The sequence below is a fragment of the Micromys minutus genome (assembly GCF_963924665.1).
Source record: "Micromys minutus genome assembly, chromosome: 10".
Lineage (NCBI taxonomy): Eukaryota > Metazoa > Chordata > Mammalia > Rodentia > Muridae > Micromys > Micromys minutus.
Genome location: NC_137979.1, coordinates 49635537 through 49654296, shown reverse-complemented (window position 1 = coordinate 49654296; position 18760 = coordinate 49635537). Strand labels below are relative to the sequence as shown.

Sequence of the window (18760 nt, the reverse complement as noted above, 5' to 3'; positions counted from 1 at the left end):
TATCCCACACACTTTCTTAACCCAGCCATTGACTTTGTGGAGTTGGCTGTAAGGCTGAATAGTTGTGGGCATGTGAGATTTTTTTATAAGATTTTTAATGATTAATGAACCTTCACATTTTATATCCTCGTTAATGGTAAGTGCACAAAAGAAATCTCCCTCCAGGGAGTGGGCCTGCCAGAGCCCTGTAGCATGCACCACCATAGATGTCCAGCAGCTGCTTTCTGCTCCTGCTCCCAAAAATGAGAGGGAATGGAGATTTATCTAATCCTCACTCCCCTGAGAACTGGGCCCTGGGGTATAGGAGGACCAACTTCTCACCCGCTGCATGTGCGTGTTTGTGAAGAGACCTGAGGCCTGAGTTCTGGTATTGTTCCTCAGGAGTCACCCACGTTTATTATTTTTTATTGTATTTTTATTTACTCATTCGCTTTGCATGTGTGTGGGTGTGGAGAGGCCACAGAGTGGGGAGTGGAGGTCAGAGGGCAACTTGGAGTCATTCTCCTTCTACCATCTGGCTTAGCTGCAAGCTCTTTGACCTACTGAGCCATCTCCTTATTTTCTGAGCCTCTCTCGGGAGGACAGGAGGCTCCCTGGCAGGGGTAGGCTGGCTGGTTCACACTCAAGTCCTCCCTCAGGCACATGTGGCAAGTGTCTTATCAGCTGGCACCTCCCCAAGCCCTCACATCTCCTTTCTGTTGAGCAACTTTTGAGACTCAGCCCAGGCATCAGCTGTAGGGAGCTCTCTTAACTGCCACAGATGCACTGGCTTTCTCCATGTGTCCCACCAGGTCCCCTCTGCCTGTCTCTGCCTTTGCTCTCCAATATCGTACACACTTTTCTGACTGCCAGACTGTGTCATCTTCCTCAGTGTCATCCCAGCACCAGGGCAGGGCCTGTACCTGGCAGACTTACTTCATGACTCTACAGGACAGGAAGGACATAGACCTTATTCACCAGAAACCTCCCCTGCGAAGACTCTTTTTTGGGTCCTCCGAGTGACTGCCCTGCGTGTGTGCTCTGAACTCTGCATCTGCTGATATGAAAACCATATTTTGGGATTTTGGTTGATTGGTTGGTTTGGGGTTTGGGGGAGTTTTGTTTTAGGATTGGTGTGTATATGTGTGTATGGGGGGGTTGTATATATTTTAGAGACCAAACATACACATGCACATGGATGCACATGTGCCCACATATGCTGAAGAGATGTAAATGTTTAAAAACAATTTGTCTGTTTTTAAAATGTTTATTATAATTAATTGTAATTAATAAGTTAACACTTTATATTACTTTCTAGTAATACATTAATTTTTTACGTCTGCCATCTTAACTTGCATTATTATTTTATATTTTAATATCCTGGCTTCTTTTTTCCTCCTTTTCCTTACTTTCTGTTACAGTGGCAAAGTTTTTCACCTTTATTACCCTTTGAGTTTGGAAGCTCTGGTGGCCTCTCTCTCTCTCTCTCTCTCTCTCTCTCTCTCTCTCTCTCTCTCTCTCTCCCCCCCCCCCCCCTCACCCCGGTTTTTCAAGACTGGGTTTCTCCGTGTAGTTCTGGGTGCCTTGGAACTCACTCTGTAGACCAGGCTAACCTCAAACTCAGAGATCTGCCTGCCTCTGCCCTCCAAGTGCTGGGATTAAAGAAATTCATCACCACCCGCTGGTGTCTGTTCTCATGGAACAACTTCTTCTTCTTCTCCTTCTTCTCTTTCTTCTTCTCCTCCTTCTCCTTCTTCTTCTTCAGATTCATTTATTTTATGTATGTGAGTATACTGTAGCTGTCTTCAGACACACCAGATGAGGGCATTGGATCCCATTACAGATGGTTGTAAGCCACCATGTGGTTGCTGGGAATTGAACTCAGGACCTCTAGAAGAGCAGCCAGTGCTCTTAACTGCTGGGTCATTTCTCCAACTGGAAATTTTTCTTAAACTTTAATTTTTCAATGAACTTTGTACATTTTCAAATGTAAAATTTTCCCAAAAGACAGGATTTTAATTTTTCTACTTTAGATTTAGTTCTTTTATTTTATGTGTTCGGGTGTTTTGCTTGCATCTGTCTGTGTACTGTGTATGTTCTTAGTGCCTTCGGAGATAAGAACACTGCAGCCCTTGGAACTGAACTTACAGATGCTTGTGAAGCATTGTGTGGGTGCTGGGAACTGAACCCAAGTCCTCTGGAGAAGTCGGTACTCTGAACCCCTGAGTCACCTCTCCAGCCCCTTGGGCTGTTTTCTTCTCCTCCAGCTCCTCCTCCTTCACTTAATTGTTCATTAAGTTGACAAACATTTTACATCAATTCCTACTATTATTTCCTACATTCCATGTCCCCTTTTCTGGTTTAATTTTCCCCCTTCCAAAGCATTTCCTTCAGTGGTTCTTTTGGTAAAGATAGTGTATGTTACCTGAAATTCTTTAGGTACATACATGTTGCATAGTTTTTAAGCATCTTTTAAAGGAGAATGAAGGGCCCTATTAGAACTCATCAGCTTCATAATGTAAAAACCATAGCATCCACCAGCATGTGGCAGTCCTGGATGTGGCAGATTAGACGTCTGACTTGTTTCTTGATGACTCAGCACTTACTGACAGACTGGGGACCCCCTCTCCCCATTCTTAGTTCTTAGGCTTCCTGTCTACAAGGGCTGAGATATGCTACCAAATACAAATAGAAATAGAACCAGTCTTGTAGTTAGTTAATCCCACTCAACTCCAGGATTCAAGAAGACCTGCTGATCCTTGAGTGTCAGGGAACGGGCCACGAGTATCATCGTTTGAGTCCTAGGCGCACATCAGCTTCTCTAGTTGTCTCCGCTGAGCCTCATTTGCTCCAGCAGCTGACTTATCTCTGCCTTTGTTTCTTTATCTGTCAAATGGGAATGAGGACAGCAACCTGAAGTAACTGTCGGGTGCATCCACAATACAGAAAAAGCACCTAGCACTGTGCCCATGTGCAGACGTGTGTGAACAGAATCGACTACTGTATTTCCTTATGCTGACTGGACAGTCGCTGAATGAATGCAGGAGGCAATGTAAATGGCCTCCCCTGAGGAGAAAAGGGGTAGGGCAGATCTGGATAAGTGGTCTGTAAAGAAGAGAGGAGCGGGCTGAGTAAAGGAGGAGAATGAGGCTTGCCCATGGCCACCCAACGCCACGGAGTAAAGGGGCCATTCTGGCTGACTGGGTGCCAGGGCAGGGAGAGGCAAAGAAGGCAGAGAGGGAGCCAGGATAGGGCAGGCTCGGACTGATGTACGGCACAACTGGACTGATGAGCCATTTGCAAGGGCAGCTTGCTCTCTCAGACAGTGGCCCTAGGCTCTCCCTGGCTTTACTGTCCCTCCTTTCTGTTAGGCTGAAGCCTAGCTGGGGTGACCTGAGTCCTAGACCAGCCATAGGAGAAAAGAGGAAGTGTCAGGACGTCATTGGTTTCAACCAGTATCTTATTAAGGAAGTCGAGGCACTCTGCTTCTGCTATTTGTCCTGGGCATTCAGAGAAGGGTGAGTTCTTATTTCCAGAGGACATCCAACGAGAGGGCCTTGCTCTGGCCCTTTGGTGGACATTTTCAAGATGGCCTGAAAGAGGTTTTGTTTTCCCTTTTGAAGAAGGAGTAGGGAATATGAAACGCCTCAGGTGAAATGCCTCAGGCTTCCTATGAAATCAAGGTGTGGACACCTTGTTTACACGAAGCAGAAACACAGAGGGCCCAGTGACTCACAGCCTAGTAAGGTGCAAAGGGATGAAGATGGATTTGGCATCTTTGGTTGGCCAGACCAGCTCTGGCGGGGTGTTCTCCACCTCCTCTACTCAGAGGATCCCTGACAGAGTCTGACTTCCCTCGTCCAGAGGCCAAGTTCACCACACCTCAAGCTGTGTAACCTTTTAGGCATGCTGGGAACTTTTTATTTTTCATAACTGAAAAGAAGCTTAAATAATACTAGGTGCTTAGTAAATACTAACTACTATTGTTCTGAATTGGAGTCGCCCAGCCCTCAATTAATCCTGACCTGGTGTGTTCTGGGAACTAGAAGAACCTCAGAGGCCATTGGTTTCCTAAGTTTTCATGGCGACCTGGGGTTTCTGCAGAGGTTCTGGGCTTGAGGGAAAGAAGGCCAGAGTGGGTGGGCCGCTTGCCCACCTCCATTCCCCAGGGCAGCTGTTTCTAATAGGAGCTCCATGAGGTTGCATGCTTCTAGCTTTCACAGGGTGATGCCGATGATTTGATTTGACAAAAATGGCCCTGCTGCTTTGCTTTTTTTTTTTTTTTTTTTTTTTTTTTTTTTTTTTTTTTAAATCTAGAAGCCATAGCTTCTGTTTCCCAGCCTGGCGTTCTCAGGGTAAGTGTACTTACTAAAAGAGGGAAGTGAAATAGGGTATATTTTAGAAAGTCTATTTTCTCTAAAGGCCAACATTTAAAATGTTACTGTGGTACCTTTTAACGACTCAAAAACTCGTTTAGCCTAGATCTCATTTCTGTCCCAGCATTGTGGAGATGGATGTGCTTCCCATCTGAGCTCTCCAGTGTGTACCAGAGGAACTGAATCTACATCCGATTCCATTGTAATTAAATGTAGATGATGGAAATAAAAACTGGTGGCTACTATTAAAATAGAAAGGTCAAATGGCAAACCTGGCTCCAAAAGCCAGGATGTCAGAGTACAGACTCTAGGAGGCTAGAGATGGTTTCATGACTAAAGAGCATGGGCTGCTCTTCTGGAGAATGCAGATTTGATGCCCCGTTACAGGTGGCTGTTCACAACCATCACCTCTAGTTCCAGGGAACTGGACGCCCTCCTCAGGCCTCCACAGGCACCAGACATGGTGCTCAGACATACATGGAGGCAAAACACCCATACATAAGAAATAAAAATAGGGGCTGGAGAGATGGCTCAGCAGTTAGAGCACTGACTGCTCTTCCAGAGGTCCTGGGTTCAATTCCCAGCACCCACATGGTGGCTCACAACCATCTGTAATGGGATCTGATGCCCTCTTCTGGTGTGTCTGAAGACAACCACAGTGTGCTCACATAAAATAAATGAATAAATCTTAAAAAGGGGGGGGGGAGGGGAGAAAACTAGAAGGAAAAATCCCGGGACAGGAAGATGGCTCAGCCATTGATGTGTGTGCAGGTAAAATGAATGTATTACTTACTTCCTAAAGGTTCAGATTTGTACCCAGACATGAATGGTGCATGGTAGCCGCTGTGCGGGGGGCGAAGGCAGGTAGGAGGACTTCCGAGTCAAGACCCTTGATCGTATATTAAAGTAAAATGATTTCTTTTCACAGCAGACAGTGTTGTGTGTGCGCGCAACATTGTGCAGATGTTGAGGTCAGAGGGTAACTTGTGACAATTGGTTCTCTTTCTCTACTCTGTGGGTTGCAGGGATCAAACTCAAATCTCAGGCTTGGCAGCCCCCCCAAAAAATGTTTTCCTAAAATGGTCTGGGAATGTAACATGCCTCAGAGATAGAGTGCTTTCCTGGCCTGTGTGAAGCCCTGGTTTCAGCCCCCCACACTAAGAGAAGAGCAGATTCTTGGCCTGCAGCCCAGTTACTCTTCAGTAGACCTGGCAGGAGTGCATTTTAAGAAGTCATCCAGGGCTGTAACTCTCACTCAGGTTGCAAACTCCTGCGTGGGAAAGCTCACTGTGGGAGGAATGAAAAGACAGAATAAAGCATGGAGCCCTGGCCCTGCCCTGGCACACTGGAGCAACCTCCTTTGCCATGGTAAACACTTGGGCAACCAGGTGAGCACCACAACCCTTTCCCTGGAAAAATGCAAACTGTGCCATGCTCCTGTAGCTCCTAGACTAACTTGAGCCCAAACTAAGAACCGCTCTTTCGAAAAAGAAATCATAGATACATACACACACTTAATTATTTCCATCCTGAATGCTGCTCCCTTCCAAGTGTCCCTCACAGAGGTTCTCCCCCTTTGCCTCTGAGAGGGCAGTCTCCCCCATGTTCCCCCACTGTGGGGCATCTAGTCACTGCAGGATTAAGCACATCCTCTCCCACTGAGGCCAAATAAGTCAACTCTCTGCTCCATATGTTCCAGGAGCCTTGGACCAGTCCATGTATGCTCCAAGAACTACTCCAAGACAGAGTTTATGGATGATCTGGTAGCACCCAGTCATTTCTGCCCCTAGACTCCTGCAAACTCATCAGGCACAGCAAGAGGGCATCAGGCTAGGTGTATGCATCAGGCCTGAAAGGGTGCTGAGTGAACCCCTGCCTTTTCCTTGTGTGGGCTCTGGGTGTGGCTCTTGCTGTTGCTGTCATCCTTGGCTTCCATACAACGAAGACAGCAGGCAACTGCATGCACTGGAGACTGAGGTGGAGCTGAGGAGGGGGTTGGGTTGGGTAATGAAATACAGTCTTGACCTTATTTTGTACAAACTCCCCACACACTGTAGGAAAGAGAAAAAGGACAAGTTTCAGGCTTGGGAAATAGGGATGAACCAGCACCCAAAGCCCAGGGTGCTGGGAAGAACACCTAGCTACGATCCTAGAAATGGTACTGAACTGAGTTTTGTGGGCCAGACCCACATAGAAGTAGAGAGGGAGAGAGGAAGCAGGCCTGTCTGTATTTGTGGGAGAGCTGCCATTAGGCCAGTGAACCTGGAAGCTGTCAGAGATGGCTGAGTCATGATTATGTGGCACAGGAAAGCCAACTGCAGAAGCTTTGCTGCTGCACGCTGAAACTATCTGCCTTGGGAGAGTGAGGGTCAGCCGTTCGTGGGTCCAGCTGCCATCTGCTGGGTCAGCTTCTCAGTAGGTCATCCTTGTTCTGGCTGCTGGGCTGAGGATGAGTCACTGTGGAGTACACAGGGGGCTTCAACCTCAAGTTCAGAGAGAACAGCTTGTGTTTGTCATGTTGTGTGGTGTGGGGTATGTGTGTGTGTGTGTGTGTGTGTATGTGGTGTGTGGTGTGTGTGTGTGTGTGTGTGAGAGAGAGAGAGAGAGAGAGAGAGAGAGAGTGTGTGTGTGAGTGAGTGTATGTGTGTGTTGTATGTGTATGTGGTGTGTGTTTGTGTGTTTGTGTGTATGGTGTGTGTGTGTGTGTGTGTGTGTGTGTGTGTGTGTGTATGTGCGTGCGCACGTGCGCACGCGCTGCATGGCTAGCCACCTGGAAGGTCCTGGGCTGACAGAGTGCCCCTACAGCCTCTTAAGGGAGCTGAACAGGGTGCAACTCCACCATCTTTGTAATTCATCAGCCCAGTCTCTGATATTCAGGAACATCGGCTGAAGGTCTAGGGGAGTGCCTTTTGTTGTTTAGTGTCCTTGTTTAGCCCATGTTTGACCAACATGAGCTGTCCTGAGTTCGCCTCGCTGTCCTCTATACTAAGATCTAGCCATGCACGGGGTCCCCCTCGGCTCTTAGGAGCCCTCTGACCACAGAAGACCATGAGTTTCCTTTCCGCCCATGACCTGGGAAACTGAGTGTGGGTCCAGCCTGAAGAGCCTGGGCTCTGCTACCTGCCTTTGCTCTGCCACACATAAGCAGGGACCCACTTGTGTAGGATTTGGGTTTTTCACAAGAAAAAATGAGGGGATTGAAGTAGCCCTGAGGTTCCTTAAGCATACATCTACTTCTGTTAGATTTGGGGGATTTTTCTGGTTGCTTTTTAAATTTTATTTTTCCTGATTTAAAAAAAATAAGCTAAGAAAGGTCAGGTTTTTTGTCAGCCTTAAGTCAGCTTTCAGCAGGTTGTGGGATTCAGGGAGGAGTATAGAGAAATGAAAAAGAAAAATTACAATAATAGCCTACCTGGAGGTTTTTGCTTATTTGGAAGTAGGAACTCCCATAGACTTCTTAGAGTGGACAAATGACAGATTGTCAACTCTAGCCTCCAGAATCAGGCATCCCTGCTGGAGGCTAGACCTGTCCTAAGTCCAGAGCTAGCCTGCCCTCAAGAAGTAAAAAGAGAAGAACAAAGAACAGAGCCCAGCCCACGTCTAGGTTGAGCTGACTACACTTCAGTAACCATGGGGATAAAAAAGCAGATTTGGGAAGAAGCTTGAGCCAAGTACTCCTCAGCTCCCCACTATCTCATCAACTTCCAGGCATGGCTGGGCAAAAGGCCAGGGGCCATAGAGGGTTGGCTTCATTCAGTCTGCATTTCTGCCCCAAGAGCAAATAAGTGTGAGCTGAGCGTAATGGCGCACAGCAGGAAGACAGCATCTGTGAGAGACCAGCCTGCCACCCTAGAGCAATTCCTAAAGACTGGTCTCAGGCTTCGTCTGAAGAAGTCATACCCTGCTCTTCAGCAAGTCCCAGAGTGATGGCTTAGTGTTGTTAAGTGCAATTGCCGCTCTCCCAGAAAAACCACACCACATGGTGGCTTCACAACTGTCTATAAATCCAATTCCAAGGACTCAGACATCTTTTTCTGGACTCTGAGGGTACCAGGCACACATATGGTACACAGAGATACATGTAGGCAAAACACCTATTAACATTTTTTAAGTCTTGTTTTGGCTGAGGGTATAATTCAGTGGTAGAACACATATCTAATATGTTGGAGGTCCTGGGCTCAACCCCCAGCATCACACAAGAACAGAAACATTCCTGTCTTTAAAAGTATTTCACAGGCAGGAGGTGGTGGTGCACACTTTTAGTCCCAGCACTTGGGAGGCAGGCAGATCTCTTAATTCAAGGCCAGCCTAGTCTACATAATGAGCTCTAGGACAGCCAAAGCTACACAGAGAAACTATCTCTCCAAAAAGTAATTTTTTAATGAAAGAAAGAAGGAAGGAAAGAAGAGAACAAGAGAGGGAAAAGTATCCCAATGTTAACTGGGCATGGTGACACATGCTTCTAATTCCAGTACTCAGGAGGCAGAAGGAGGCTGATATCTGAGTTTAAGGCTAACCTGGTCTACATAGTGAGCTAGCTCCAGGACAAGCTGGAGAAAGAAACACAGAGAAACTGGTCCTGGAAAAAAAGAAAGAGGAAAAAAAGTCTTCCAGTGTTGAAAAGCAGGGGTTACCCCTGTTCTTTTCATAATGACTCTAACATCTCTGCTGTGAACCTGCTATCCAGAAGCATATGGCTGGGCTCTGTTCAGTTTCCTTGGGAAGGCTCAGCATGGTCCATGTGGAACCCAGAGAAAGATGGGGTTTCATGTTTGAGACAGGATACTAGTTGGTATTAAGGTCTCCAGTATAAATGTTCCTCCTATCATTGCCTGAAAGAAAAATGTCTCCTAGAAGTTTTCAGCAAACAAGTTTTAGACATCTGAGGAGGAAGCCATTTTTCAGAACCTTCCAGAGAGCCACAGACAATTGCATCATGGGAAAGGAGCCAACTGTTCAGCACATCTTTAGGCTGAATAGCAGGCTTTGTGACATTGCCACAAACATATTCATATAAAAACATGCAATTCATGACAGTGTGTCAACCAACAATGGACTGCATGTACCACTGGCCCCAGAAGACTTTCCTCCCCCCAGTGATGTCATAATGTACTCTGTGATTCTCACACAGTCCTAACAACTTCTGGCAGCCCATTTGCAAAATGTATCCCCATCATGACATAACTGTGTATATATATCTATTCCTGCTAAGGACAAAACCAAACCTTGATTTTCTCCATTGGAGAAGAGCCACCACAGACAGAATGGATGTGCTCTCTGTGAAGGCGAGGTGTCCTTGGGGGTCTGTGAGGTGATGGTTCTGGAGGATGAGATTTACCTCCCTATCCCAGGGAAATGAAGTTTTCCACACAACAGGAAAAGTTTGGTCATTGTAGGGATAAGAAAGTCTGGTTCCATATTGCCGCGTATTCAGGGAAAGGAAAGACTGAGTCTTCTTTAAAACATATTTATTTGCTCTTTGATGATTTTGTACAGGCGTATAAGGTATTTTTATAATATCCACTCTCTTATCTTCTTTTTTTTAATTATCTATTTTTAGGCCAGGTGATGGTATCACACACCTTTGATCCCAGTACTCAGGAAGCAGAAACAGGCAGATCTTTGAGTTCGAGGTTAGCCTGGTCTACAGACTGAGATCCAAGACAGCGGGGATATACCTGTATCAAAAAGCCAAAAATGTATAACAATTTAAAATAATTTAAATGTGTACCTAGTGGTTTACCCTTATGTATGATGTACAGCACATATGTGCAGGCATTGAATTCCTGGAACTGGAGTTATAGATGGCTGTGAGCTGCCATGTGGGTACGAGGAACCTAATCCATGTTCTCTGCATAAAGAGCCAGAGCTCTAACTACTGGGCCATCTGTTTCCTCTTATCTCCTTCCCATTCCCCTTCCTATGTGCCTTTCGGTGTATGTGCACATGTGTTGTGTGTGCACATGTGTGCGTGTACAAGTGCATGTATTATATTGCATTTAACCATGGTCATTTGCAAGAGTACAGTTGTGGGGTTAGTTACTGGAGCATGAACAGTTTACCAGTGGCTACACCACTGAAGAAAATGACTCCTGTCTCTCTGAAGGCCCAGCCAAAGAATCCATTTTTAAAAAATGATTATTTTATTTTATGCACACTGATGTTTTGCCTCCATGTATGTGTATAAGGGTGTCAGATCCCCTGGAACTGAATTATAGACAGTTGTGAGCCACCAAGTGGGTGCTGGGAATTTAACCTGGGTCCTCTGGAAAAGTAGCAGTGCTTTTAACTACTGAGCCATCTCTCCAGCCCCAAGAAGAGTCCATTTATACTACAGTGCCAGTTGACCAGGGCTCCCACAAATGAAATGTCTGTAAATGTTTCAAGGTTGGCGTCCTTACTTCTCAGGGTGTCTAGAGGATGAGCACCTTTGACATAAAAAACTAAGAACCTCTCACGTGACCCTCATACGTGTGTGTGTGTGTGTGTGTGTGTGTGTGTTTCTGCTCCAAGCATGCTTAACCTGTGCTGACCACACAGGGTCTGGGATTTGACTGAGTCTGTGTTTGGCCCCGTTAGGGTGAGCACGAACCTAGGAGATGGCCGTGATGGAAGTGGCCTGCCCAGGCACTCCTGGGTCAGCAGTCGGGCAGCAGAAGGAGCTCACCAAAGCCAAGGAGAAGACACAGTCACTAGGGAAGAAGCAGAGCTACGTCTTCAAGCTTGAGGCTGTGGAGAAGAGCCCTGTGTTCTGTGGGAAGTGGGAGATCCTGAACGATGTGATCACCAAAGGCACAGCCAAGGAAGGCTCCGAGGGCGGGCCACCTGCCATCTCCATCATCGCCCAGGCTGAATGTAAGGACCTGGGGTTGCTGTGGACAGTGGCAAGTGGGCTCGAGATGGGTGGCTGGGCACAAGAGGCCAGCCATGGAGTCCCCGTGGGAGAGCAAGGCCAGAGTGACTGCTCTAGAAGCATCCCTCCAGACACAATTGAGGGTCTAGCCCAAACTGTGTAAGTGGGAACTGTAAACATGCTAGGGTGGATCATGGGGGACACAGAGAGACTGTGCCATTGTGACCGGAACAGGGAACAGCCAAGAGTCAAGACTGCTTAAGGATTCTACAGGAACATCAGACTGGCCCTTAACCTTCTGTGGAGAGGCCCAGACAGGAAAGGTCAAGTCTCCTAGAAAGCTCCTTTGTCCTACAGAGACATACCCAGCTCTTAGGCCTGCTGTGCCAGTCTCTGAGCTGCTAGCTTCAGCAGGAGGCCAGGTCTGGCTTTCTCCACTTCTACTCCTGTTGCCTCCAGATGATAGATATTGGTAGCTGCCTAGAAAACAGGAACTCCCAGGGCGCTCGGTAGCACCAGAGCCCCCTTCCCTCCATCAGCACCACCCTCCAGTCCAGATCTGGGCTAGAACCCAGAGAACCTGGCATTTCTCCATGTATACCCATCCTCTGCTTCACTTCCTGAGGCCTCCCTCTTGGCCTCTGAGAAGAAACGAGAAAACAACACTGAAAACGAGCTAAAATGAAATTGATGCACATATAGACACATACGTGTAAGCAGAAATACATGCCAGCTTTTTTTATCAAGGGGCAACTATGTGCCCCGTATTGTGTGGAATGTTCTAGGAAGCTTCACTGTAAGTGAGGCAGGCAGGCTCCCTGTGGTCCCCGTTTTACAATCTTCTTTTTACTGGTAAGCTGGGGTACAGGGTGGCCTCCCCTGAGAGAGAAGACGGTGGCCAGTGGCCGGGAGGTGAGCCACCAGACAGAGGAATATGGCAGGGAAAGAAAGGCGTCTGTAAAAGGCTCTCTCCTAACTCCTGACTTTGACTTTGTTCTCACCCCCACTAATCTGACTTTCCCCTGAATCACAGGCGAGAATAGCCAAGAGTTCAGCCCTACCTTCTCAGAGCGCATTTTCATCGCAGGATCACAGCGGTACAGGTAAGAAAGCAAACTGGCGCTGGGAAGGAGGGGCCCAAGGCCACGCCCACCGGCCAGCTGCCTGCCCAGGCCACGCCCATCGGGCCTCTGGCTCCCAGCTTCAGCACCTGGGTTTCGCTCCTGGCAGCCACCCAGCTTTCCTGACCCAGCCAAGTCAGCGTTTCAGAAGCTGCCCCTAGCTCCCTCAACCTGACATTTTATTTTTACTCTACCCTGAGTCCTTGAGACACCCCTGCTTTCCCCTCAGCAGGGAGGGTTCCGGGAACAGCAGCGACTTTGAACTGCTTTATAGCCATGAACACAGTCTGGAGGGGCTACTTTCACCATCCTATAGGGGAGACACCCCCAGAGGTCAGGTGGGGTGCTTCTGTCCTCCTTAGGGTCTAGGAAATTCCTTATGTAACCTCAGGCACCTTTTGGCCCAGAGAATGGTATTTCTGATGAACGCTTCTTTTGGCTGCGAAAGAGAAGTTTGCAGGCTCCTAGCATCCCAGGAAGAGCTGCAGCTGTGGCCAGAGCCCAGCGCTGTTTGACAGCAGCTCTTTCAAACCCTTGCCTGAAACCATTTCCTTTAATACCTGACATGGGTGGGAGCCTGGCAGATCCTTGGTGGCTACACTAGGGAGAAAAGGAGTCCATTGTCAGCATCTCATGTTCCCATGGCAACTAGATACCTCCAAGGGCTGAGGGTATAAATAACAGAAACTCTGATCTGTCAGAGCTAAGATCCCTGCCTCAAGAGTGCCCCACTCTGTGTCAGTTCACCCAAGGATCAACAAGAGAGCTGGCAACCTGAAGAAGAACTGAGGGTCTGCCCAGCCATGGCAACAAGCAGTTTATGGGGAAACCTGCTGAGGGACCAGGCACTAAGGCTTACAAACTGTTCTCATGTAAACCTCATCACCACCCCAGTGTGGCGGAAACACTTTCATAAATGAGAAAAATTGGTATTCCTTGGGGGTTAGGAACTTGTCCGCACTATATAGGTGCAGAGGTGCCACACAGTGGCATTTCGGTCAACAGTGGACCACGCACACAGTGAGTCCCATAGGCTCACATCATCTTGTGGAATACAGCTGTCCCCATTTACGCTGTCCATGATGCTCAGGCATGCTCACCTGACACCGCGCTTCTCACACGCGTCCCCTGTCATTAAGCATGCGTGACTGCAAGGACAGAGCTGGCTTTGCACTCAGAGTCTGTCTTCTCACTCCCTTGCACTCAGAATGTGGCTGTGCCCCTTTCTTGACAGCCAGTCTGAGAGTCTTGATCAAATCCCCAACAATGTGGCCCATGCAACTGAAGGCAAAATGGCCCGTGTGTGCCGGAAGGGAAAGCGTCACAGCAAAGCCCGAAAAAAACGTAGGAAGAGGAGGTCGAAGTCACTGGCCCAAGCAGGAGTGGCCTTATCCAAGCCTCTGCCCAGAACCCCTGAGCAAGAGAGCTGTACTATCCCAGTGCAGGTGAGACCCTCTGCCTGTTGCCCTGGTCCCAGCTCATGGGCGTTTGGACTGGGACTTGTAACGCCTGTATTTTTCCTGCAGGAAGATGAGTCTCCACTAGGCAACCTCTATGCCAGAAATGTCTCCCAGTTCACCAAGCCTCTGAAGGGACCAGGCCTTAGCCACCTGTGCTTTAAGAAACAAGATGAAGGCCTGCGACCGGTGCTGCCTCGACCAGAACTCCACAAACTGATCAGCCCCTTGCAATGTCTAAACCATGTGTGGAAACTCCACCACCCCCAGGCCAAAGGCCCCCTACCCCACCCCACTCACCCATTCCCCTACAGCGGAATGCCCCATCCTTTCCCATTCTATCCCCTGGAGCCCTGGAGACCCTATACACTGGACTCCATCTTCCTGGACAAACTAGCTGGTGTAAGTGGCCAGCGGCCTCTACCTGGCCCACCACACCTAAGCAAACTGGCCTATGGGGACAGTCAGAAGCTCCTGCCTGGCCCACACCCGGAGTCCAGCTGCCCATCCCGGGTGGCCCTAGAAAAGGTTCCTATGGAGGAATACCTAGTGCATGCGCTACAAGGAAGTGTGAGCTCAGGCCAGGCCCACAGCCTGGCCAGCCTGGCTAAGACGTGGTCATCAGGGAGCTCCAAGCTGCAGAGGTTCGGCCCTGAGACTGAGGACAACGAGGGGGTCCTGCTTACTGAGGTAACTAACCTCCTCAATTATAATCGCTACCTCCCAGATGAGAGGCCACAGAGGAGGGTCCCGGTGGGGCTTTCTATGGAAACAAAGTGTCGGCAGACCCTGAGAGAGGGTTCCTGGATAATAAGAGTCCCTCACACCCATGGTAACAAATCAGTCTGCTCATTGGTAATTGCGGCATTGGGGACTGTGTAATCAGGAGATCCTGTTACCATGACACAGGCCTAGAACAATGAACTTGAACCGTTTGTTTGGGCTGATAGTTCAGAGGTCTGGGGTCCAGCACAATGGCTGAGCACCTGAGGGAGGAGGTGTGAAGGCTGTGGATCCCAACTTGCCCCGGTTTCTTCAACCTGTAGTTACTGAGTTATGTGTTCCATTATTGTTGGTGATTTTGTTTCTCATCACAAGAATTATCTGCCCAGCCTGCCTTCTAGGCAGCTTACAGAGAGCATAGCACCTTTGTCTTTCTCCCCCCACCCACCTTTTTTTTTTAAGATTTAAGTATGCAGCATTCTTCCCGCAGGCCAGAAGAGGGCACCAGATCCCATTACAGATGGTTGTGAGCCACCATGTGGCTGCTGGAAATTGAACTCAGGACTCTGGAAGAACAGCCAGTGCTCTTAACCTCTGAGCCATCTCTCTCCACCCCCACCTTTGTCTTATCCCTCTGAACCCCCTTTGACCTCCTTATCCTCCCACCATAGGGGCTGGTTGTATCTTTGGATGTGGCCATTCAGCCACCAGAGCTCGAGCTGTTGGCTGGAGAGCCTTCCCCACTAGCCTTCTGTCCCCCTGCTGCCCAGGCCATTGAAACTGACCTCCTCCTCTTCAACCCCAGAAACTCAAACCAGTGGATTATGAGTACCGAGAAGAGGTCCACTGGATGACACACCAGCCTCGGGTGGGCAGAGGCTCCTTCGGCGAGGTCCACAGAATGAAGGACAAGCAGACAGGCTTCCAGTGTGCTGTCAAAAAGGTATGCCAAGATGATTCCCCTCTGGGCTCGCACCCAAATTTCCAACACTGGGGAGGCTGAGGCAAAAGGATGGCCATGGATTCTAGGCCAGCACGAACTACACTGTGAGACTCTGACTCGAAAAAAGAAAAATCCATAGTAGATAGAACTCCAGAGAACTGAAAGAGAAGCCACACAGGGGTTGCTGCTTCCACCACCGCTTTCTATCAGCAACAGTCATGGGGTATCCTGGGCTCTTCCTTGATGGTTGGCACCCTAGCTGCTCCTGGATCAGTGGGAGTCGGAAGGGAGCGGTCTGGTCTGTCACATGGCCTGGCCTGACTGCTGCCCTTGGTATGCATGTCTGTGAGAGGCAGTACAGGAGCCCACAGCTCGAGTCTGGAGACAGCCCTGGCCACTGAGGACGCCAGGACCTGTAGGGGCAAGTCCAGACCTGGGAGATGTTTGAGTTCACTGGAACCTCGTGCTGAACAAAACCCCTCATGCCACAGCGCTCGGCATGACTGAGTGATTAGAACAGTAACCACCCCCCTGTCAGGTGTCTCCCCGAGGAGGCTAAACACTGGACGTTAAACCTGCTTCCCAGTGGCCAGGTGCATTGTGGTCCAAGACAGGCAGAACAACAGTGTGGGAAGGTGGCCCAGGCAGACATTAAGGACCTGCACTAGTGGCTAAATCAGGTTCAAACCCAAATTTGTCACAGACCGTAGCTTTGAAGAGAGAAAGGAAAAGGAGAGTCCTTGTCTTAAGGTCTTAATGTGCCCCAGGAAGCTCGAGTCACCTCCCACATGGCTTGCCCACAAGCCACCCAGGTAGCCCTAGAGCCCGAGGCTTCCTCCTGCCTCACTGTTTGCAGCCCAGATGGGAACAGGCAGCTGCAGGTCCACAAGTCTTGGTAGTGTCAGCTCTGCTCCTCAGCATCTGTCTCAGACTCCGCTTTGGAAGTCCCCTCTCCTCTACTGGAAGCCAGCTTGTCCCTAACCAAAAGGACTAAGGACTGGAATTTATGTAGATCATTTGGGGGATTTTGTTTGAGGTGGATTGTAACTTTGTTTTGTTTGGATTTTTTTTTTTTTGTTTGTTTGTTCTTTTTGGGGGGAGGGGCTGCTGCCCACAGGGTAAAATAACTGGCTTATGTCCTTATCTTAAAGGAAAGAGACCCAAGTAATGACATCACCCAGGAGCAGCATGCCCTGGGCACCCACCTTGTAGACCAGACCCTGCCTCTGCTGTCAGGGTCTGCTGGAGTGGAATGACTCCTGCTGGGATGTGATTAAGCCTGATTTGTTGCCTGGGTTTGTACTTGGGCCAGGCTGTGATAGATGTCAAAGCAGAGCCTCAGGTAGAATGTTAAGAGGAGAATCTGTAAGCTTTTCCTCAGATGTCATACAGGCTACATGAAGGGAGCAAGTGCCACCCACCATCCTCACCCCCGGCAGCACAAGCACACACCGAGTTCTTGCCAGCATGGGTCATCTTCCACTCGGATGCCAGGACCATGTGCCTAACCTCCTTAGCCGCAGTTCCCCTCCCCAGTCCACCAGAGAAGGCTCAGCTGTCCCTTGTGAAAGGAGAGGCAGTGGGAGGCGGGTGAGAGAGTGTGAAGTGTCCTAGAGATGTATGCCCAGTGTTGGGGGCTTAGTCACCAGCTTCTCAGCTGTTCCTCGGCTGAGATCCTCCCAGTCCCAGGCAACAGGGTAAACAACCCTAATACATTTTCTTGTCCTGTGTCCAGAGCAGTTGGAGAGGCTCCAGGCATAAGGCCTGGACTTCCCAGGACTCTGACTGTGTACTCTCAGAGCTCCTACCTTCTTCTTCCAGCTAGTGGTGTAGCATCAGCCCATTCTTTCTCTCAGTGGAAGGGTTAGGGCTTTAAGTTTGTACAGTTTTTAGCTCTAAGACAGCATGAGCGCTAATTTGAAAGCATTTGCCTAGTGAGTCTGAGGCCCTGGGTTCTAATTCAGATTCTGTGTATAGAAAAAGTTCCCTGAATGTCCTGGCAAAGGAAAAGCGAGGCAGGACAAGGGACAGTCTGGGAATCAGGGGCCAGGCTGTGCTCTTTAGTGCTCCTGGGAGGGGTCCGGGACATGAGGAGTTACATAATACCAGCAGCCCCCTGGTCTTCCTTCCGGAACATCTGTGGGCTTAGGTCACATGCTTATTGGCCTTAATGTGAGGTTTTGTTTTGTTTTTATGGTTTTAATCTTCTATGTGTTTTTAATTAATTCTTATGACACGTTTCTTTGGCGGGCACACACATCACAATGCAGGTGTGGAGGTCAGAGAAGAACTTGGGGTAGTTGGTTTTCTCCTTCTGCCTTGGGGGTCACCTCTACCTGCAGAGCCATCTCACCAGCCCCTTTTTCAAATGCAAACAAATACTGGCTCACCATAAATGAAGTTAAATGCCACCAAACAAAGGTTTTCCTTGTCCTCAAAAATGTCATCTGTATTGTATCTTTTTAGGCTCTTCATGTTTAAATTTGGCTATATCTTTTGTGAAAATGAGATCCAGTCCTAGAGATTTTTCTGCACTGTGATTCATCCCCCCCCCCCTTATACACACACACCATAAAATACATCCAAGCAGAATTTCTCCTCAGCTTACATAGAATGGTCAGACTTAAAGCAACCAATGCATAAGTTCTCCCTGGAGAATGTACTTATAGGATCCTTACATTCTTGGAACTTGATCCTAAAGTTTATGTGAGTTGCATGCATGGTCATGGACACAGTTAGATGACAAAGAAACCATATCACTAAGCAGATTCTCAAAGGAGAATTGTGGTCTGCCCTCAACCAGGATGGAGAACTGTTTGTTTTAAGCCATCTGGCCCAAGCATAGAATTCTGGGAGGCTCCTTTTGGCTCTATGACTGATCTGGAATAGAGTGTCGCTGACCAAGTCACACCAGCTGTCCTGGAATACCTGCTTTGTGCCAGACACTGTACATGGACCAGGGACAAAGATGTGGGACCCAAAGGAGCTAGTGTTTTGAAGCTTTAATGAGCTTACCTCAGAACGTGTTTGGAAGCCGGGAGATAGCTTCTGGAAGTCAGTTCCCTCCCTTCACTTTGAGGCAGGATGCACTGTGGTACTGTGGCATGTGTGTGTGTGTGTGTGTGTGTGTGTGTGTGTGTGTGTGTGTGTGTATGTGTGGTGTCTCAAAATTGAACCAGGGCCTCACACTTGCTAGACAAGTGTGTTCCAGTGAGAGATATTCCCAGCTCTTGAGCTGCCAGCCAGTCCTCCCTTCACACTGTGGTCATGCTGGCATTACAGATGTGCAGGGCCACACTGGCTTCTTC

The 18760-nt window shown here is 48.6% G+C and overlaps 1 protein-coding gene across 1 annotated transcript in view; it reads left to right on the top strand.

Moving 5' to 3' along the window:
• Positions 1 to 18760, top strand: part of MAP3K14 (mitogen-activated protein kinase kinase kinase 14) — a 45116-nt gene that overhangs the window by 14139 nt on the left and 12217 nt on the right. The window contains exons 2-6 of the mRNA XM_080924225.1: positions 10935 to 11210; positions 12242 to 12311; positions 13564 to 13774; positions 13856 to 14476; positions 15315 to 15452. Coding sequence (XP_080780351.1) covers positions 10955 to 11210; positions 12242 to 12311; positions 13564 to 13774; positions 13856 to 14476; positions 15315 to 15452 — 1296 coding nt within the window. The 5' untranslated portion in view covers positions 10935 to 10954. The remainder of the gene's footprint in view (positions 1 to 10934; positions 11211 to 12241; positions 12312 to 13563; positions 13775 to 13855; positions 14477 to 15314; positions 15453 to 18760) is intronic.